The sequence below is a fragment of the Alexandromys fortis genome, unplaced genomic scaffold (genome assembly GCF_014885135.2).
Source record: "Alexandromys fortis isolate MF-2015 unplaced genomic scaffold, M_Fortis_MF-2015_v1.1 scaffold_14, whole genome shotgun sequence".
Classification (NCBI taxonomy): Eukaryota; Metazoa; Chordata; class Mammalia; order Rodentia; family Cricetidae; genus Alexandromys; species Alexandromys fortis.
The window spans coordinates 5,209,347-5,231,706 of record NW_026067910.1 but is presented as its reverse complement, the minus strand read 5'-3'; the positions used below and the strand labels follow the sequence as shown (position 1 = coordinate 5,231,706).

The following is a 22,360-nucleotide window of genomic DNA, read 5'->3' as shown; positions in this document are numbered from 1 at the left end:
ATGGCAGATGGACAGTAAACTGCAAAGAAAAGTCTGGGCACAGATACCCTGGCTGCAGCCTCAGCTTGGCAAGCTTGATGCCGTGCTGCAATGCCCGGGAAATGGACTTCGGTCTGAGACTAATTGTTGTCATCTTCTCGCTCTTTATCAGGTTGCTTTCAAGATGTACTTGGGCATCACGCCGAGCGTGGCCTGTCACAATTCAAGCCGAAACGAATTCTCCCTGATTCTAGACAAGAATCCTCTGGCTGAGTTTGTGGAAGAGCTGCCTGCTGGACGATCTGCGCTGTGCTACTGCAGCCTGCTCTGTGGGGTCATCCGAGGCGGCCTGGAGATGGTAAAGCACATGCTTCATCTTCGTCATGCGTGTTAGCCATCCAGTGCTGTTCTCAAAGTGTACCAGCCTCAAAGGAATGCACAGTCTCTAAAGATGCGATGTCCGGGACCGAGCATGGCCTGTTACTGCAAGCCTGTCAGCTCAGCTCCTTGGGAGGTACCATAGGAAGATCAGGATTGTAGGTTCAGGGCCAAATTTGTGCTATAGAAAGCAAATTCAGCACCATCCTGGGCAACTCAGTCCGGTTCCGTATTAAAATTTTAAAAGTGAAATGGAAGACTAAGGACTTTTGCCGGAGAGAAAGAGAAGAAATCTGGGAGACGGCTCGGCATGTTCCGTTAAGCCTGAGAGCATGAATGTGGTTCTTAGAACCCACATTGTATAAGGACCGAGCTGACGCCTGCAGGTTGTGATTTTCCTTCACATTCTGCGGAACATGTTTATGTGAGAGCATACACACGCGCTAAACTGATTAGTAAAAAGGGAAAGAGCTCCAGGAGTAGGTCACGAAGTTGTGGCTGATGAGGATCTCTCACAGCTTAGTTTACAAGTAGCCTCTGCAGATTTGCTGATGCTAGACAAACCACCCACAGGTTCACACAGTGTCGGTGCCTTGCAGGCCACTGTGTGGACACGCCAGAAAGTTCCTTTCCACTTAGACCTCTTTGTAGATATAATCACAGCATGGCAGTCTGAGCTGCCAACCTTGGGGCTATGTGGGAGGGGACTAGCTGAGGACCTGTGGTACAGGAGGTACAGGTCAGTGCAGGCTGACTTTCACACCTAAGGTATTCATTGGTTTAACTGAGACAGTTATTAGCATCCGTACGGTGCCTGGGACTGAGCCTGCAAAGATGGACAAGATACAGAGAATCTCCTGTCTAGTTTAAGAAGTCACGTGCAAGAAAGTGTGATACAGGGGTAGAGGGAGACCTGGAGTAGGAGAGAATCTGTACAGTCTTGATAGAAACTCTGAACTGACTTTCTAAGGAACCATGGGAGTTAGGTGAATGCTTTCATAAAGTGAACAGGAAAAGAGTAATATTTCAAGTAGAAGGGACAGAATGTTCAAAGGCTCCTCAAAATAAAAGAACCAGAAACTCAGATAGTTCAGGACTGACATGAAGACTAAGCGAGGGACTGCCATGGGAAAGGCTTGAATTCTTTAAGGATAAAAGAAGGGATCCACATGACAAGCCGGGAAATTAAGTCTTCTATATTGAAAGTACCTGAGCAGATGCAGGTTTATAATCAAGGAAATAGGAGTCTGAAATTTACGTTCTAGAAACTCCAATCCCTTGTCAATCAGATGAGAGTGTACACTGAAGAGAGAATGCCGAGGGAGGGAGGAGAGCAGACATAAAGCTGGTGCTGGTAACCTCAACAAAAACCAAAAGGCATCCCTGGCAGCAGTAATCAAGAGGCAACTCCCTGGACCAGTACTTGTCAGGGCAGAACAGTCAAAACTCTGATGTCAGCTGGCAGAAAGGGACACAATTGAAAAAAAGAAAGATTGAAAAATGACCTTCAGGTTTCTGAACAAACCCGTAGGGGAAATCACAGTATTAACCAACAGAACAAAACTAAGAGGGTTGGAATTGACAAGGGGGGAAAGCGCAGTTGTGAACCTGCTAATGCTGAAATGTTCAACAAACACACAGTGAGGATTTCCAAAAGAAGTTGCCTCTTTTTTTATTCCTTTATTTACAGACAAGGTCTCATCATGTAGCACAAGCTGGCATCAAACTCATGATCCTCCTGCCTCAGCCTCAGAGTCCTGGTAGTACTGGTGTTGGCTGCCATGCCTTGCCCCAGTAGATTATATGTGCCTGTGGAATATGACTGACGAGGTGTCAGAACTGACAAAAATACCTAAGGAGATTCTGTGTAGTGGGAAGAAAAGTGAGCATGGTTAGAACTCTAGGAAACAAAACAAAAATATAGAGTTAAACAGAGCACCCAAACACTACAAAGGGCAGCAACATGGAGTATTCAGAAGAAGGAAACTGACAGAGAGTGATGGATGGGGTCACAGAAACCAGAAAGCAGAGTATTTCAAGAAAACTAAAAAGACCAACTCAACACATTTAGCTCTGCAGGTAGAGTTTTTCATCAGAACCACCTGCTTCCAAATAATCACATAGAGATTTATCATTAATTATAAATGCTTGGCCAATAGCTTAGGTTTGTTACTGACTAGCTCTTATATCTTAATTGACCCAAATTTTTTATCTACACTCTATCATGTGGTGGTACCTCTTTTCAGTGGCACATTCACCTCCTGCTTCCTCTGTATCTAGCTGGTAACTCTCGAGACTCTGCTCTTCTTCTTCCCTGCATCCCCACTGCCCCCCAAATCCTGCCTAGCTATTAGATGTTCAGCTTTTTATTAAACAAATCAGAGGGCAAAGACACATCTTCACAGTGTACAAAAGATTATTCCATAATATAATGCCACTTTCCAAGGCTTTGGAGAGGGCCTTGGTAGAGGCTATGATGAAGAAAAGATGAGTAATAAGAGAATCTGTCAGACTGGTGAGGCTGCAGCAGCTGACGAAGAGGCAACAACCAGCAGTCTTGTTTTCCCAGAATCTTCTCTATTAGAATGAGCTCTTAACCATTCTAAACCTGTGTTATTGATCTGCTCAATAAGGATCCATGCATATAATTTTATCTGTGGAAATTAAGGGAGGGATAAAGTAACTGATACTTCCAAAGTGTAAGACAATGGAGATAATTGCATGTATCTTCCTTGCAGATCCTTCATGATGTAGTACCCTAGATTATGTTAGATTTTATCTGCATCAGTAGGCATTATATCAAGGAACGGGGAAAGAAGAATTATAGGAGGCTACACTGAAAGGGGTAACCATATAACTAAAACAAAAATAGGATAAACAAGCCACCAGCTTTCATGGGTAATTATTTTGACCATATGTGTTGACTATGAGTGGTCTCACATGTCCTAAGAGCTTCAGCAGAAGTAGTCTGTGTGTTTCTTTAAAATATTTTCTGTTATATATTTTAAGACATAAAAAACCATAGAGAAGAAAATTCAGATATTAATTATAGGCCCTATATTTCAAAAACATCCACTCTCTTTCATTGGATGATGGGTGTGGTAGTTTGAATGTAATTGGCCCTCATAAGACTTTGTTGAGTAGATGTGGAGTGACTTTGTTGGAGTAGGTGTGGCCTTGTTGGAGGAAGTGTGTCATTGTGGGGGCAGGCTTTGAGGTCTCCTTTGCTCAAGCTTTATTCAGTGTAACACATAGTCTACTTCCTGTTGCCTGAAAGATTTAGGACTCTCAGCTACTTCTCCAACACCATGTGTGCCTGCATGCCCCCATGTCCCACTATGATGATAATAGACTGAACCTCTGAACTGTAAGCCACCACCCCAGTTAAATGTTTTCCTTTATAATATTTGCTATGGCCCATGGTTTCTCTTCACAGCAATAGAAACTAAGACAGTGGGTATCATGAGACAAGGATTTTACACTCTTTATGAGCCAAACAATCTGACATTTGGAGGCCTGTGGATTAGAAAATCCAGGTTCATTGCCTAGGAGTTTTTTATCTGGGAGGGGTGAGTCAGGTAAGGTTCAGTAAATATTAATTAATTGCTGGCTAGACCCAGGAGCTTTTCACTTACTACTCTCTTCTACCAGCTCCCCTCACTTATTTATCTTCTTTATCCCAATGGCTAAAAATAACTCTGATCAGATACTCTATTGAAAATAGGTCAGCAATACCATGCCGCTCTTACATGAACACATTTTAATGAATAGAGAAGTAAGCCCTTGGGTTTACTTCATTGTCTGGGAAATGGGAAATGCTTTCAAGTTGAAAAGTAGGCCTGGCCATCAAATATTCATGTCTGTAATTCAATATCTAATCTTATATTTATAATGTATTTAGTCAGTATTTTCCAAAGCTCTCAAGGCCATAGGCAATTGCTAAATGTTGTTAGAATAAGCGATTATATCGTTTAGCTAATGACAGAATGTTTTATGGCAAGTCAGCTTGAGAGAAATCCTATAAAGACCCATTTCTCTTCTGAAGTTCCGCTTGGCCAGGGACCCAGAGTGAGGTCTATCTCTGAGTCAGAAATTTGCTTTCTTTCTGAGATGGGTAGGATGGTTCACCCTTCCTCCAGTGCTCAGGCCATACTGATGATGTGTGGTCCAGATATCTCTGGAGAACACAGTTCAAGGTTCTTTATTCACAAAAGAGATGTTTCTTATCAAAAGTGAAAGACTGGAAAAAATAGATTTTGAAAAAAAAATTTTTTTTTAAATGACACAAGCCTGTTTTTTTTTTTTCTTTCCTAGGTTCACTTGGCTGCTGAAGTTACATTCTTGCAAGACAGACTAAAAGGCGACAGTGTGACAGAAATTGGAATAACTTTTCTAAAAAAGCTGGACGAGAAAAAATATAGACGGAAGAAGTGAAGACTAGCACGTAGAGTGCCGTGGGTGGTTAGCCGACCAGCGAGTATCAGCTGGACACACAGCGCAGTTTTGCATTGCCTGATGGCATGGGCTTTGACAGGCTTAGAAGCTTGCTGTGTATCACACAATTCCGCGATTTCAAATGCAAATAACTCCTGATAAAACAGCAAGCATGAATTCCACATATTACTCAATCCGTCCTCAGCCAGTCTACCCATCCACATACCTGTGGCAATGGGGAAAAAAAAGAAGCATCACCATTAGGGGATTATCTCTTTTCAATAGAAAAAAAAATGGACGAAATGATACAGCATTAGAGAGAGACAGACTCAGCCAGGAGGTGGTGCATGCTTTTAATCCCAGCACTCATGAAGCAGAGGTATGTGGATCTCTGTGAGTTCGAGGCCAGTCTGATGTGCAGAGCAAGTTCTAGAACAGCCAGGACTACACAGAGAAACTGTCTCAAAAAACCAAAAGGAAAAGAAAAAATTATATATATATACATACATATATTTGCAACACTTTAGTTTTTATAGATGATGAATATGCTTTTTCTCATATATTGTCTTGGCTTATGGTTTCAGCCACTCCCCAGTTATAATCACCAAGGCCACCTATTTATCTGGATGCCAGTTCTGAAGCATTAAATCTTATTATGTTTTAACTCATCTAGCTTTCAAGCTTACTTTCTCTAATTTGGAGATAGCTAGTATTGAGCAAATATCATGAGTGCCTCATGACATTTGGCTGGCGGAAGCCATGGAGATCAAATCTGAAAGTCTTTCGCTTAAAGCAGCACACTCTAGGTCCTTTGGATACGTTCTGGACCCTGGAATGTGCCCTTATTTGACTATACCCTCTCTTCTGTTCTGCCAACCCAGTCATCAAACCCACCACCCCGAAGGCAGCTCTATCTGATATTCTCATGGATACTACATATAGAACTAGTGATGACACCAAGATAAGTATCATTTTTTTAACTTTTACTTCATATAGCCGGAGAGAGAGGAGTATCTAGGAATTGAATTTATGCTATCAAAGTTGAGCCTTATACCTACAGCCCGGCTTCCCTGTGTTCACTGCTTCATCCTGATCACTGTGAGACCCCCTGAAAGCCACTTATATAGGGGCTTATATTCCCCCCTGCTTCTTCCTCCTCTTCCTCTTCTTTCACTTTATATCATATTGCCCAGTCTGCACTGCAGTGCTGATTCTCCCATCTCAAATTTCCAAGTGCTGGGATTTCAAGCATCATGTTTCAGATAATTTAAAAATTTCCTGTACCCACATTAAATAAACATAAAGGAATCAGTAACATTCATTTGTAGTAATAAATTTCATTTATATTTATATATGAATTATTTATGATAATATTTATTATCCTACATAATTATCCTATATAATTTATAATAATATTTATTATCCTACATTATAAGTTTTAGCACGGACATTTTATATTCCTTTCTGATATAGTCTTTAAAAATCTATCTTAGCACATATCAATTCAATGAATTTAATCTAATTGAGTTTAAATAACTCAATAGAGTTTAAAGTAACTTGTAGTCCTTCCAAAATGATAAATTTATAATTAGTGGTGTTTGACAGCTTTGGTTTTTAAAATCTGAATTCATTTAACCACGTGTAAAGAAATGCCATAATAATCACCCAGGAAGTCTTCAGTAATGTGTCTTAAAGTAGCCATGGGCTGCATAAATTCAAAGTTGAACGTTCAGTGAGTCTCCTTCCACTGATCTGGAAAGCCAGAAAAGAATGACACAGCAGTCCTTGCCAAGTTGTCCTCGAGACCTGAGAGGTGACCCAGAGAAGCAATAAATGAGGGCGTCACCAATGTCCCTGTTCTCAGAGTGTGTTTTCACTGTTGTGGGAAGTTCCATCATTGTGGTGAAGGGATACAGGAAGTTTTTTGACAGAGCTACAGGATTTTATTATGTTTCCATTTCACAAAACCCTTTAGCTTGACCCCTAAACTTTGATCAAAGCGGATTCTTAATATAGTGAAAAGCAGAAATAAAGAGGAAGGGACATGACAGCTCCTAGGTGTGGCAGAGAAGGAAGCTTATTATAGATATGTGGAAGACCATAGACAGAGACAGGGACATCTGGGAGCATCCAGAGCGGTCATGACCTTGAGCCCCGTGAGGAGAGACGGGAGGGGGAATGGGGAAGAGGAGAGAAGAGAACCAGATGCAGCAGCCAGGAGACCCAAAAGGCCTAGGTAACCAAAATAGTTGGGTTATATAGGGAAGGGTAGCTAGGGAAAGGGCAGCCCAGCCCTTGGGCTAAAGTTTAGGGTGAGAGACTCAGGCCCCCACAGATTCAGTGAGTTAGTAGCCCTAGCACAACCCCCAAGCAGCCTGGCTCCCAGTTCAGATCCAGTGCAAAGTACACACCCTGAAAACAGTACCAGAGCCAGGGGAAAGGACATTTTATCTTCAACCTAAAGCGGGAGAAAAATCCCCAGACCCTGAGACCTGAACCAAAAGAACTCCCTAAGCCCCTAGATTCAGAGCATATCAAAGATATTTGCCTCTTCCAAAAATTACAGCCAAAAAGGTAAAAAGAACCAAAGAAACACTATTTGGCTCCAGAATCAAATCAGGGCCATCTCTGCCTCTGACACAAAACCAGCCAATCCCTGTGCGGGGAAGGTAGACCAATCGCTGAGCGCCTAGAAGCTTGTACCTCCCCTCAGGCAATTTCTGACAATTGGGAATTCCCCTCAGGTCTAGAAATCCCCTTACGTCATGGGGCAACGAATCCCAAATCTGGAAGTCTGGAATCCTCCTCCCCCACCCCACAACCCTCTGGGGGAGGGGGGCAGTGAATCACAAGCCCAAAGGCTTGGAATTAACCCTCCCCACTTTTTGCCACTGGGGTCTCTCTTGCACTGTTCCTGTTGCTGCTATTGGCCATTGCTGCTGCTGCTGCTGCAGCCACTTCCAACAGACGGAGGGACCTGAGTTAACTCGCAATAAAGACTCCTTGCTTTTGCATCAGATACAGTCTTGTGGTGATGTTTTGGGGGTCCAAACTTGGGGCATAGCAAGGGTAAAGGGCAGGGTATGCCAGTTGGTATTGAGAGATGCTGGGAGAACCTGGTGACAGGTTCTCTTTGATATGTTCAATAGGCACCTTATCCATTTGTCTCGGGGCTTAAGACCGAACACTTACCATCGTTGCAAAGCCAAAGGCAAAAGATTCAAATAGATGTTGTCCAGATGACCCTCAGGATGCTGTCCGTGCTCTTTCCTAGAGGGCCTGTTTACTGTGTGCAGCTGTGGAGCAGGCCGGGGATGGGTGGGGAAGTGGAATGGGTGGGATGGGGTAGGAGGAACGGGGTGTGTGGTGGAATCTTCTCTGGAACGTTAAGCTCTTCTATCTCATCTTCTTGAGCTTCCTGCTTTTCTCACTTAGCTATTGGAAGTCCAGGCCCCTTCAGCAGTTGGGCTGTGGGAATGAGTGGAAGGTTCCCTGACGACTTGACCATGAAGGCCCCAGTAGAAGCTTGGAAAAGCAAGTCTATAATGTGCATAACCATGACGATGGCGCAACCAAAGAGACGGGCTCAGCAAATATCTGCTATTTTCTAAACAAACAAAAAATCTGTTAAATATTTCCTAACATACTAATGCTGAGTATAGCTATTATTTATTCGCTGTCATAGGTGAGAATTCTGCTAGGGTTGTAGATTCTGGGTAGTCGTGATATTTCACTGTCTCATCACCCCAGCTATGGAAGCTAGTTAGCATCTTCTCCATAATACACGGTAATTTTCCCTGCCATGGACCCTGGTACAGCAAGACACCTTCTAAAAAATACTTAAGAAAAAGACAAATTTGCTTACTTCACTTGCATGTTTCTTTTCTTGTGTGTCTCTGTGTGTGGTATGCATGTGTGTGTATGCAGTTTGCATGTGTGTGTGTGTGTGTGTGTTTGTGGGAGCCTGAGATTGACACCGGGCGTCTTGCCTAATCACTCCCCACCTTATCCATCGAAGTAGGAACTCTCAATGGAACCCAGAGCTCGAGGATGCTAGTCTAGCTAACCAGCTTGCTCTGCCTCTGCTTTCTGAGTGTTGGAATCACTGGCAGGCCTCCATGCCTGCCCGATATTTATGTGAGTTCTAGGAATTTGAACTCCTGTCTCCATGTGCATATAATAAACACTTTATGCACTGGGCCTCCTCCCCAGCTCCCATTATTTCATTTAAAAAAACTGTCTAGTCACTGAAGTTCCTCTGTCTACAAGCCTTACAGGATTTTAGCTGAACATGATCAACAGTCAACCAAGAGTATCTATGGAAATGATCAGCTGACAGTGAACTTTCTTCTAATGCCTAGACTGCACCTTCTAATGTTCCCAAGGTTCAACCACATGTTAGCATGTGTCAGAATGCCCTTCCTCCCTTTCATGGTAAGTAAAAGATCTTATAGATATGTCCATAGATATTAAAATACACGCCTTTAACATTCATCCAGTGATGGACACTTAAACTGTTTCCACATGTTGGCTGTAACAAGCAATGCTGCTAAGAACATGAGCGCACAAAGATCATTTTAAGACTGCTTTCAAGTGTTCTCATAGCTAGCCAGCAGTGAACATGATGGATGATAGGTAATCCTATTGTGAACTTGCTAAGGAGCCAGCACAGTGTGTACCACAAAAGACACATCATTTACATTCTTACTAAAGGCTCACAAGATTTGATCTTTCCACTCCCAAACTGGTTACTGGCTGTTTCTTCTGTGTGCACGTGTGTGAAGACTGCATGCCAAAAGGAACTTATATGCTCAGATTCCATGCATGTGATGTGGAGGCCAGCGGTTGACATCTGGTGCCTCTTTCCACCTTATGGGTGTCACTGCACTCAGTAGTTTATTATTATTATTATTATTATTGTTATTATTATTATTTATTATTATTATTATTTTGTTTTGTCTTTCAAGACAGGGTTTCTCTGTGTATCTCTGGCTGTCCTGGAACTTTGTAGACCAAAACTTGAACTCACAGAGATCCACCTGCCTCTGCCTCCCTGAATGCTGGGATTAAAAGTGTGCATCACCATTACCCAGGTACACTCAGTTTTTTTTATATGGGTGTTAGGCATCCAAACTAAGGCCCTCATACTTTCGTGACAAGAGCAAGTAGTTTACTGACTGACCATCTCCCTATCTCCTCAAAGAGTAATCTTTTTTAAAGTGTTATTAATTTAATCCTCTGTGCTTATGACATACATTTTATCTATTTTGTTACTTAACATATTATAAAAATCATCATAATAGTAATATAACATTGCATTTTGTACCTATGTTGTGGTTTGTTCAATCAGTAATGTATTGATAAATGTAGGGCCCAGGGCATCTTGGTATACACCAGCCGTTTGGCTACACTGACAGACAACTTGAAAAGCAGTCTTAAAATGATCTTTGTGCGCTCATGTTCTTAGCAGCATTGTTTGTTACAGCCAACATGTGGAAACAGTTTAAGTGTCCATTACTGGATGAATGTTAAAGGCGTGTATTTTAATATCTATGGACATATCTATAAGATCTTTTACTTACCCTGAAAGGGAGGAAGGGCATTCTGACACATGCTAACATGTGGTTGGACCTCGGGAACATTAGAAGGTGCAGTCTAGGCATTAGAAGAAAGTTCACTGTGAATGAACTTAGAGCTATTGAAATATGTACTTTTTAAAGACGACCAAGATTATAAATCTCATGTTATAGAAATTCTACCACAATGAAGAAATTTAAAAACAATGCATTAAGTACCCACAATAAAGGATCGATCAAACAAACAAAAAGATATTTAAGGAGTATTCCAAGTTTTAATATACAGTCTTTATATGAATCACAATTCAAATGACTGATATCTTCATGACACTCACAGACTAAAATGTGTTCTAGGATGTTAGAGAATTACTGCTTCTCAGATGCAACGATGGCGGTGTGAGTTTTGGTGTACTTTGAGAATATCCTATTGAAGTACACACACACACACACACACACACTCACTCACAGATGAAATGATGTTGAAGACATGCCTGGAAATAACCTAGCAGTAGAGCAAACAGTGGCACTGCAGATAAGATGGACAATATACTGACGACTGTTGAAACTGGCATGTGGACATGTTTGACTGTAAGCAGGATTTGGGTTTTATTGTTACCATTATTATTATTTTGCTTTTGTTTGTTCTTGAATCTTCCCTTTAAAAGTCCTTGTTTAAAAATACTAAGAGTCTAGACACATTAACAATTGTTAAATCTATGTTTATGGTGGGCTAATTATAGTGTTCTATTTTTCTATGTTTACATAATAGTAACAGAGTTTTTGAAAAAAAATCCTTCACGAGATTGGTTCATCTGTATCTGACTTACCTGATAGTATCAGCAACTTCTCTTCTGCTCCTCCATTGTCCACAGGAAAGCATTAATCCCATGTGTGACAAACAAAGTGGCCCACTCCCTGACTTTTCTCTAGTTCTGTGCCCAGTGGCGCTGCAAGGCTGAGAGAGGTTGATTGCTGAATGCCTAGTGCTCTCCCTACCTCCTTGACTTTCCAAGGCTGTGAAATGCTCCTCCTTCTGGTCAACAGGTAATCAAGCAAGCTTCTAAAAGTGTCCCCCATGCTCAGGTCTCATGCCTTCTCTCAGAGCCCTTCTCCTAATTCTTAGTTAGTGTATGTCTTGCCTTACTTATTCCATGCCATGTGATGCTACTCCCTGAGAACCAACAGTCTATTTCTCTGACAGGTGCATGCGTTGGCTTTTTGTGTACCCATTGCCTCACTGGTCTTTCCTGACCTCTAACACTGTGGTCATAGAATGAATATGTGGTTAACATTCTGTAAATACACTAGCTTCTGCTTTAAAGGTTTTGGGCGGTGTTACAAATAGGGAGAGAATCCAGAACAAGAAACAGATTAGGTTTTCATACCTTAATTCGTAGAGGAAACCACCACCACAAAACGTTAAAGCTGGCTACAGAGTGACTGGAACTCAGTACACCACAAACTTCTCCTCCAGGAGCACATGGGGAATCTTCAGCTGAGGCTAATGTCTGTTCTATAGATACATCGACCATATCAGAAGCCCCTTGGGCATTGCAGATGTCAAGTAGCGGTGGGAGCACTGACATCCTTCCTGATGCTTCCCTATCTTTAAGTGGATATTTCTACAAACAACACTGCTTCTTTATTTTTTATTTGCTCTTTAAAATGATTTATGAAAATAGTTTATGGACCAAGATAAGACTATAAGCCACGTGCCTCTTCCTCTCCCTTCCTGACCTCCATGACTGCTGCTCTCACCATGATTCCCTGTGGGGTACCAGGTACCAGTACCTCCTGCCTACCGTATCAAGCCAATTCTTCTGCTGTTTACAATGCTTCTGAAGGAATCACACCCATATTTGGTTTTTGTTAAGATTTTTGTGAGAGGCACTATTTTTCAGCGCTTGCATAGGAAAGATGGCCTTTCTCACACATAGTCCACACCTCAACAGCACACCCAGGGAAAGTTGCTGGCCCTTTGTCCTTTATTAGAGGGGGGTTTGGAGACCTTGTCATCTCTTTTACCTTTTCCTCCTCATTTTAACTGATTTCTTCAGATCAACACACTTGTGAGAGAGGGCACTGATGTCCGCTTCTTTCAGGAAAGAATTTCAAGGACTTTGGGATGCATTTTAACGTCACCACAAATGACTTGAATGAGATCTAAGTGGTTTCCCAACAAACATTATTGTACTTCTTTCCTGTCTCAGGCCCTCTGTCTGGACTGATCCTATGGGTAGAATGATATTTGCCCTGTAATTCCTTTAAGACATCTCCTTTCAATTCTTATCTATAGGACTTTCCCCTCTGTCTTCCATGGACCCCCTTGTTTCTTTGCTGCAGTTCCTTGCCTTTACTAGCGTACTTTGTTGCTTTAGAAGACTGTGTGCTCTGATGGTGGTCAGAATGAAGAGGAGATCATGCTTGTGAAAATAATAGCACCCACTTCCCAGTTGCTTTTACGAACACAGAGCTTTTTGAGCCCTTATTCTCAGCCTGTTCTTTTGGTCTGGTATAATTGAGGACTTCGCCCATCGCCTTGATGCTCTGACGCTGTAACACGCATCCTCCCACCTGGGTATGTATCCTTCCGCCGTGCTGGCTGTAGCCGCCAAGTCCGTACCTCTTGCCGTTTGGAGAAAACTTGCAAGTGATTTCTTTAATGACACCTCCTATTTCCCTGATTCCTTCTGGAACCATATCAGAAGGACATTGGACTCTTGGAGGGGTCCCCTAATTTTCTTCACTATTCTTGCTTTTCTATTTATCTTAATCTGCTGCATCAAGGGATTTCCATCCCCCTAAGCTTGTCTTTAATATACTTGATTCCATCTGTTACCATCTTGTTGGTTTCTAAGTATTCTTTTGTTCTTTAAATGTTTTAACAGATTTTTATATTCATTTATATGTGTGTGTGTTCCTTTTATAACCCCGAAGTCATTAACAATAGGGTTTTTTAAGTTTTATTTAAAATGGGTTGTTTCTGTTACTTCCAGTAACTTTTCTTCCTGTTTGTTTTAGCATGTGTCTTTTCTCAAGTCTCTGGAGTTTCTTGGCTATCCACTTATTTTAAATTTTAAAATTACATTAATTTATCATGCATACTTGTATGTCTGTGCATGTGTGCACCTGTGCATATGAGCAGGGGTCATCGTGCTAGTGTGGGGGCTGGAAGACAACTTTCGGCAGTTGATCTGTCTTCCCTCCACCTGGGACCCCAGAAATAAGACTCAGGTTGCCAGATTCAGCAGCAAACACATTTTCCCCCTGAGACACCTTGAATGCTCCAGCTATCTCCTTATAGTAAATAAAATAAGAAATTAGGTGATTATGTATTTCAACATAGATAAATATGAATTTCATATTGTGTCATTTTTATTAAAATCTTTTCATTTGGTCAGTCGAGCTAGAAGTTGGAAGTGCCTCTTAGCACAAACTGCCTAGAGAACACAGGGAAAGGGCTAGCATTTTAGAAGCATGGTGGGGGAACAACAACAAAAAGCACCCAAGTTTCAACTTAATTACCATTGACTCACTATCATGTCCCTCCTTCCAACTATTCCTGCCACTCTCTTTGCCTGGAAATACTTTCTAAACACACCTGAGACTGAAATTTTCACCCTCAGCTCTCAGTTGAGCGGGGTGGTGACAGGTGACAATTTCTGAGGAAGATTTCTTTTCAATAGAAATGGCAATCCAGCCCCACTGCTAGACGCCAGATGCTGTTCATTCCTGAGCGGGTTTACAGACTCTGTGGTGTAATCACGTAGTTCATGACCCCACTCTGGCCTGGGGTTCCGACTCCTTGACTCCTCGGGTCTGCTGGAACAATAAGCACCTGCTTGTCCCTGCAGCATCCTCCAGATCATGCTTCCTTTTCTTCTCTCCTTGTCTCTGGCTATTTCATGCCTCTGGAAAAGCATCTTTTGATTTGATTTTTGTCATGACTGACTATATTGCTTCAAGCAAAAGTTTTCTTTGGAAGTTCCACTTTCAACGGCCTCTCATTGGATCATTTATTCTATTTTTATTCTTTTTGTTTTCCACAGGAAGGGCAATCATTTTTACAGGCAGAGTTACCCGAAAGCACAGAGACCTCACCTCTGGCCTGACTCCAAGAGGGCAAGGACACAGGAAAGGAGAAGAGAAGGTCAATGTCAGATCTCAAATTGGGACAGGAGTACTGAGGCTCCAGAATTGAAGAAAACAATATATTTAAACAGCTTCACCATCTGCAAGGAGAAGTGGGCAACCACTAGCTGGGATGGGCATGCCAATGAGCCTGTGGAATCCTGCTAGTAAGGTTGGAGGCAAGCAGACTGAAAAGTTAAAACGAAATGTGACCCCATTAAAGTCTGTCTTCTGAGTTTGCACATTAATCCAATAACAGTTGCTCCATCAAGGAGTCCTGGGCAGAGCTGTAAACCCAGCAAAAAGAGTTGTTTTGATTTTTAAGAAGTGCATATGGATTTGATTTCATGCTCTGCCCTCTTTCTGAGTGCATTTATGTGTCTTTGAAGAAGCCTGGACACATGGCGACCCCATGACTATGAGATGAGTTTCTCTCTCCACTCCATGCTACCCACTCCCTCCCTTCCTCACCCCTACAAGCATCTGAGTGCTCAGCTGCTCCCTATCACCTGGCAGCTCTGCTCTGGCTTGAGGTGGGGGCTAGAACACATACAAAGAATACACATATGCATGCTGGGAAAGACAAGTGGCCCCAACCTATGCCTGCTGTGGGGAAGCCCCCTTCCATGCTGGTTAAGGCTTTCCAGGTGTGGCTGGTTTGGGGAGTGGTCCCCACACCCCTGTAAATTGTCCCCTCACTTATGTTCTGTGAGGAAGTCCAATAAATTTATTGGTTTCCTGAAGTGAGTTTTAGTGGAATTGTGCCTCAGTTTGTCATTGTGACCTTAGGAAAAGGAGTAGACTGTGACTTACATCTCCATCTGGAAAGGAGAGAGAGAGGACAGGGAGAGGATGAAAGGGAATGGGGATAGGGAGAGGAGGGGAAGAGAGGGGCAAGGAGGAGGAGGGGTAGAGAAAAGAGGAGAGGGGAGAGAAAGAGAAGGGACAGGAAGAGGAGGGGAGGAGAGAAGAGGGGAGGGGAGGGGAAGAGAGGGGACAGGGAGAAGAGAGAAAGAGACAGGAGGGAAGGAGAGTGGACAGGAAGAGGAGGAGAGGGGAGGAAACGGGGAGAGAAGGAGAGGAAAGGGAAGGGACAGGGAGAGAAAAGGAGGGAAGGGAAGAGTCAGTCATGGGAGAAGAGAAGTTATTTTGGAATTAAGTTGGCCACTAGACAAAGAAATTCAAAGAACTGAATTCTATCTTGTTTGGGGGTCATGGGCTCAAAATATTTTCATGAGGTTTCTCTGGAGTCTGATTTTAGCCAAATGAATACCATGATGGCCACTAATTCTTACAGCAATCAGGTTTTTTTTTTTATGTGTTTCAACGTTGTCCATAAGTTACCAAGTAAGTCAGGCATCCCTGCTCTCTAATTTTTCTTCATCCTAATTGTTTCAGAATTGCACTTGTGGAGCCTGCATCTCATCTGGGAAGACATTGTCCTTTCAACCAAGGCTGCTACCCAGGGTATTACCTGTAAAACAATAGTACTTCCAGGTCAGTGTTCTCTCCAGCAACACAACCTGCTGTTCTTAGCCTCCAGCATGCTATATTATCCCCCAGGAACTCAGAGGTGGGAAGACCTAATGCAAATGACATCTCTCTACTCTTTGCTCCACCAGAGTTGATAACAGCCTCATCAATGGTCCAGAAATTTCATTTCTCGCCAGCTTCCACCATTCTGCAGGAGGCTTACATATATAGGCACATTAGTTATTACTGTGGCAGGATGCGTGAAGAAGCAAGTTAAGGTAAGGACGGCAAAAGCTTGGCTTGACTGTCAGTCCAGTGTGGCGGGGAAGTTAGGCGTCAGGAACTTGAAGCAGCTGATTATCCTGTATTCACAGTCAAGAACAGAGACTGTAAACGCTGGTGTTCAGTTTCCTCTTTATTCAGTCAGGAGCCTCGGCTCTTGCAAAGGCCATACCCATAGTTGAGGTTCCCACCGCAGTTGATTCAGTTCTAGAATCTCTTTCATGTGTCCTGAGCTTTGTTTCCATGGTATTCTAAATCCCATATTGCTACAGTATTAAACATCATAGTAGGTAAATATTGAATTCTGGACATGGCGTCAAAGTAAGCAGAGAAAGCAGAATTAATGCAGCAGAGAAGTGTGGCCAAGCCTCACAGCCTCACATTCTGGTGATAACAGATGTGGAAGAATAGTCAGATGCCGGCTTAAACCAGAGATCACATGTGAGAAAACTGGAAGCGGGGGTGGGGGTGGGGGGCAACGGGTTAATATTCTTCAGTGACAAAGTGCTCTGGTTCCATTTACTAAATCTGAAGTCACATCAGCCCTGAGCATATGCAGATATGCTCTCCACCTGGCTAAAAATAAAGGTGTCTAGTTTCTAATTCAAGGAAGAGACATAGCACATAGAAAGTGCTAGAGGTCGGGGTTGATGGTTTCAATCCTTTAATACCAGCACTAGGGAGGCAGAGGCAGGCAGATCTGTGAGTCTGAGGCCAGATTGGGAGTTCCAGGACATCCAGGGCTACACAGAGAAGACCTATCTAGAAGGAAGAAGAAAAAAAGTGCTATTAATCCCAAACTCTATCAAGAAGCTGCTTATGAAGGTCAGTTTCTTTTTTTAAATTTATTTATTCATTAAAGATTTCTGTCTCTTCCCCACCACCGCCTCCCATTTCCCTCCCCCTCCCCCAATCAAGTCCCCCNAGCAGAGAAAGCAGAATTAATGCAGCAGAGAGTTGTGGCCAAGCCTCACAGCCTCACATTCTGGTGATAACAGATGTGGAAGAATAGTCAGATGCCAGATTAAACCAGAGATCATATATGAGACAAGTGGAAGTGGGTGGTGGGGGTTGCAGGTTAAAATTCTTCAGTGACAAGACAAAGGACTCTGGTTCTGTTTACTAAATCCGGAGACACATCAGCCCTAAGCATATGCAGATACAAACTCTCCATTCAGATAAAAATAAAGGTGTCTAGTTTCTAATTCGAGCACATAGAAAGTGTTATGAGTATCCCAGCCAGCGGGATATGAATACAGGTCTTTGCTTCTGGCATATGAGGCCAGGCATGATGGTTGCAAACCTTTAATACCAGCACTAGGGAGGCAGAGGTAGGCAGATCTTAGAGTTTGAGGCCAGATTGGGAGTTCCAAGGGAGCCAGGGCTACACAGAGAAGCCCTGTCTAGAAGGAAGAAGACGAAAAAGTACTATTAATCTCAAGTTGCTTATGATGGTCAGTTTCAATGGTAACTTGCCACAAAGTAGAATCACCTGAGTAGGGAGCCTCAATTTAGGAATTGCCCTGATTCCTTTAACTAAGATAATAACTGGGCCACGCCCACTGTGGGCGGGGCCATCCCTAGGCAATAGGCCTGGGATGCACAATAAAACAGGTTGAGCAAGTAAGAGGAAGCAAGCCAACAAGCAGCAATCACTCCCCCATGGTCTCGGCCTCCAGCCTCTGCCCTGGCATCCCTTTATTGTGGATTGTGATGTATGTGCACCAGACAATTCCTTTTCTCCTCTAAGTTGCTGCTGGCCAGGGTTTATCCAGCAACAAAACCCAAACTAAAAACCTGTCCCAATTGCTCACCAACGCTTTTGCTTAAGTACTGAAATCCTCAGCCCCGTGAAAGCCGCCCAGTTCTGAACATTGGCTAACCAACCAGTAGTTTCACTTCTTTCACTCTTCAATTTACACACACACACACACATACACACACACACACACACACACACACACACACACCCCGCTCCTATGGCCCAATGTCTAGAAATCTATTTCCATAAAAAGCTGTACGAAGTTCTCAGATTCTTTGCCAATGATAGCCAAGCGCTGCAAGTCCCTCTTTTGCCCGGGAGCCACAAATTCAGCTTCCTGTTTTGGAAACTGAGCAGCAGTCTCTTCCTCACCTACTGGAGCTCAGCCTTGATTTGCTGGTATCAACAGTTTGGATCTCCATCAAAGTCAAGGCAACAGAAACAGTGACCTCTGGGGAGACTGCCACAGTTGGCAGCTGACAAAATAAACAGCAGCGGGTTGGCAGAGGCTGGCCCGAAGAGCATTACTCTGCCTTTTGTCTTCTAGAGAATTATTTACCACAAGACACCTGGTAGGTAAGACCTAGGATATTGTAAAACAGGTTTTCCCAGCCGGTGTTAAGCCAGAGGCATTTGGGGCTGGGTTTTACCATCAGGTGTTCCCTAGGGACTTGCAGTTCATTGACCATTGATATTTTCAGCTGTGGCTTAGGCTGGAGACCATGCTTAATCTATGGTGTCTAAACTGTGTTATCTTGCCTAGTGCTCATCACAGTGGAGAGTGGTCTCTGGCAATAATGTATGTCTTTCAGCAGGTTTTAACCACATAATCTCTCTCCTGTATCTCGCCTGAGATTAAAGTTTCAGAAGAGCATACAGCTAGGGTGATAAAGTTTATCTGTTAAACCAATAAACACACAGCAAATCAGGAAATGTGTCTCTCTGGTCCATGCTGTAGTCTGTCTTGCCCAATGACAATGACCATGTTCTCACCATGACATAGTCCTTTTGTGTCTTGGTCACGTGATGTTTATTCAAAGTTGTCTGAGTTACCTTAGCTGCTGTGTTTCAGAATGAAATGTAAAGTATTGGGCCTTACTGAGAACATCTGAGTCTCTGCTCACAGAAGCACATGGCTAAGAAGGGAACTTGAGATTTGGTAATGAAAACAGCCCAGGAGCCACACTAACCCACCCTGAGGTCAGTCCCCTGCTACAGTTTTACCTTCACTGCCCATATGACCTTATACGCTCATCCTATCTAACTTTCAAGTCCTCCATTCCGAATGTGAATAACAAGCTTTGTGGGTAGCCCACAAACTTGCCAAACATGGACCTAGGTTATAGATGTAAAACTGCTTTGTTGACTACATGTCTCAGTAACCACACAAAACTATGAATCTTTTCTAATTGCACAATTAATCACAGATTCAAAGATCAAAAATACATAAGGATTATTCCCTTTTTTCCTCCCTCCCTTCCCCCCTCTACTTTTTTCATTTTGTTTTGCTTTTTCAAGACAGTGTTTCTCTGTGTAGACTGTCCTAGAACGCACTCAGTAGATCAGGCTGGCCTCAAACTCAGAAATCCGCCTGTCTCTGTCTACCCACTGCTGGGATTCAAAGTGTGTGTCACCACCACACAGTTAAGAATTTTTTTTATCAATTTTCTACATCAATCTTAGCTTCCAGAAGTAACCACATTTGATAATTTAGGGTTTATGCATTTTATGAGCATGTGTGTGCTTGCAAATGTGTCTGTAAAATAAGAAAGCTTATACTGCTAACCCGAAGAATTACGCAGCAACTTTGTGTTGAGGAGAATTGTAGTATACTGATGTGGTGAGATTATATTGTGTAGAAAGAGTTGCAGATTGAAGAGTTTTTGCATCCCAATAAACCACTCCACCAGCGCAATAATTCAAATCAGACCCAATCAAACCGAATTAGAAAAAGCCCAGGTTTAATGGATGCCAGTGCTCCCAGGTGGCCTTCTAGGCCCTCAGAGAGGAGCTGGGGAAGGAAGACTGGATAACCATGTGTTTGTTCTCTGGGGGGGGGGGGCAGATTAAATACCCTGTGGGAGTGGTCTTAAGCATCTCTGAGGAGAGGTCACTGTTTGGTAGGCTTTCTCGGAGGTGGAGTCTGGGCTGAGCAGCTTCAAGGGGAGGGGGGTCCAAGATGGAACTTTCCACCCAAACATTCCAGACTTTTTAGATATATGGATGCCAGGAGCTGAGATGAAGCCTTAACCCAAACATTCCAGACTCTTTGGGTATAGGTGTACCAGTGGCTGGGGTGACACTTCCAACCAAACACAGATCAGCATTTAAAAGGTGGTAGTGTGATACTGATATAAGGCTCTCTCTGAGAAGCACATGTTACAAAGGAATGAGGTATTTTATCTCATAGTTTTCTTCCATTATAATGTTTTTATCCTAATATATTTTCCAAAACTTTTTGAATTCTAAAAGAAAATGTGAAACACAAGCCAAACAATGGAGAAAATGTAATAGGAATGAATCTGAAAGCTGAAACAAAGGAGGAAAAGTAAAACTAGAAATGGCATGATTTCAAAAACACATCTCTTAGGGAAGGGAAAAGCTGACTGCGTAGTTTGTCCTGTCGAGTTGCCATCCACAACAGGATATCCATCCCTAATGACAAGTTCTGTTTAATGGATAAAAGGGCAAGCAGATGCTGACACAGAACGTGCCAGGGGAGGAAAGAGGGCTAAATCTAATGAACGCTTAATTGGTTTATAGTTTAGAGATCCCACATGTTTAAAAATACAGGAGGTAGCCATAAATTTGGGGGACGGGCAGAAACAACAAGCTAATGAAAGGCCAGTGTTCCTGAAAGATCTTCCACTGTCGAGGAGCAGGATTCTGCCTGTAGCTGCTATTACAGTGTTCCCTTCCTGCCCATCAACAATCCAGCCTGCCTATGGACAATACGCACTTTCCCTGCTTCAATCACCAATAATGCCACCAAGTTCAATCCTCTCAGTTTCTACTTGGGAGACAACTGGATTTGCCTCTACCACCTTTACTTCGGTGTACGTGTGAACACATATGTACACACACGCAAATATAATGCACACACACAAATGTATGCATACACACAAATGTACACATACATGCACACGTGCGCACACACAAACACATGCACACACAATGCACACATACACAATTGCACGCATGTGCACACACGTGCACATACACACACACATATAAATATATGCTAATAGGCTGTAAACCAAATCTGAGTTCTAAGATCCTGCACAATTTGTCCCCTCCTTGATTTCCCAGGTGTCTTTATAACATCGGCAGTGCTAAGTCCCTCCCACCTCAGCCTTCCACACACTGCCACCTGACTGCAAGTATCTGCTCACCTGCTACTTACACTCCAGCTTCTCACAGGTTCTCCCAAACCCCTAACTCCCCTGCTCTAAACCAGATCATGGTTATATATATTTTTTAAATTATTTGGATGACATAGCTTTTATCTTTTTTGAAGATGTATGAGAACTAGATGTGTGAGGGGGGATCATAATATTATTCTGTCTCTCTTAGTTAAAAGTTTTATTTTTGTTTTATATGTATTGGTCTTTTGCCTGCATTCATGTATGTACAGCACAGTGGTACAAGGTCTAAAGAGGTCAGAAGGTGGCATCAGAGTCCTAGAATTGAAGTTACAGGTGGTTATGAGCCAATATATAGGTGCTGGAAACTGAAGCTGGGTCCCCTACAAGAGATTCAAAAGCTCTTAAGCACTGAGTGATCACTTCAGCCCTCAACTTCTTTTTGGTGTGTGCAGTTTAAATTCATCGTTGTGGATAGTTTTGAAAGTTTCCTTTGATCTTAAAAACACAGCATAGACTGGCAAATCTTTTTTGTTTGTTTTGTTTTGTTTGAGGTCTGGAATTTGGGGTGGCCTCAAATCCAGAGACCTCCTTACTTCTGCCTCCTGAGTGCTAGGGTTAAAGGTGTGTGCTACCACACACAGTCTTTGACCTTAAAAGCAAAAAATATCATTGCCTACAATTTTCCTTTTCATGATTAATTTTTATACAGAAACTATATCCGAGTCATAAATTTTATTTGAAGTAAGCCTGACTAGAAAGTGTGCTCTCCACTATAGCACAAGGCAAGCTATAATGTCATGCGTGTTAGAATACTAATACTTTGTCTTTGCAAACAACAACAAAATCCCAACCTTGAAATTAATGTCAGATAATGTAACAGAAAGATGCGTTCAATTGTTCCTTCACCAATGCCTCTTATTTGACACAAACCTAGAATAAAGATATAACACTTTAACCTAGATTGTCATTTTGGGTAAATT

At 42.6% G+C, this 22,360-nt stretch overlaps 1 protein-coding gene across 1 annotated transcript in view; it reads left to right on the top strand.

Annotated features, from left to right (window-relative positions):
• Positions 1–5,383, top strand: part of Trappc3l (trafficking protein particle complex subunit 3L) — a 45,911-nt gene extending 40,528 nt beyond the window's left edge. The window contains exons 4-5 of the mRNA XM_050137965.1: positions 152–337; positions 4,672–5,383. Of these exons, the coding sequence (XP_049993922.1) occupies positions 152–337; positions 4,672–4,791 (306 nt within the window). The 3' untranslated portion in view covers positions 4,792–5,383. The remainder of the gene's footprint in view (positions 1–151; positions 338–4,671) is intronic.
• The last annotated feature ends 16,977 nt before the right edge of the window (positions 5,384–22,360 follow it).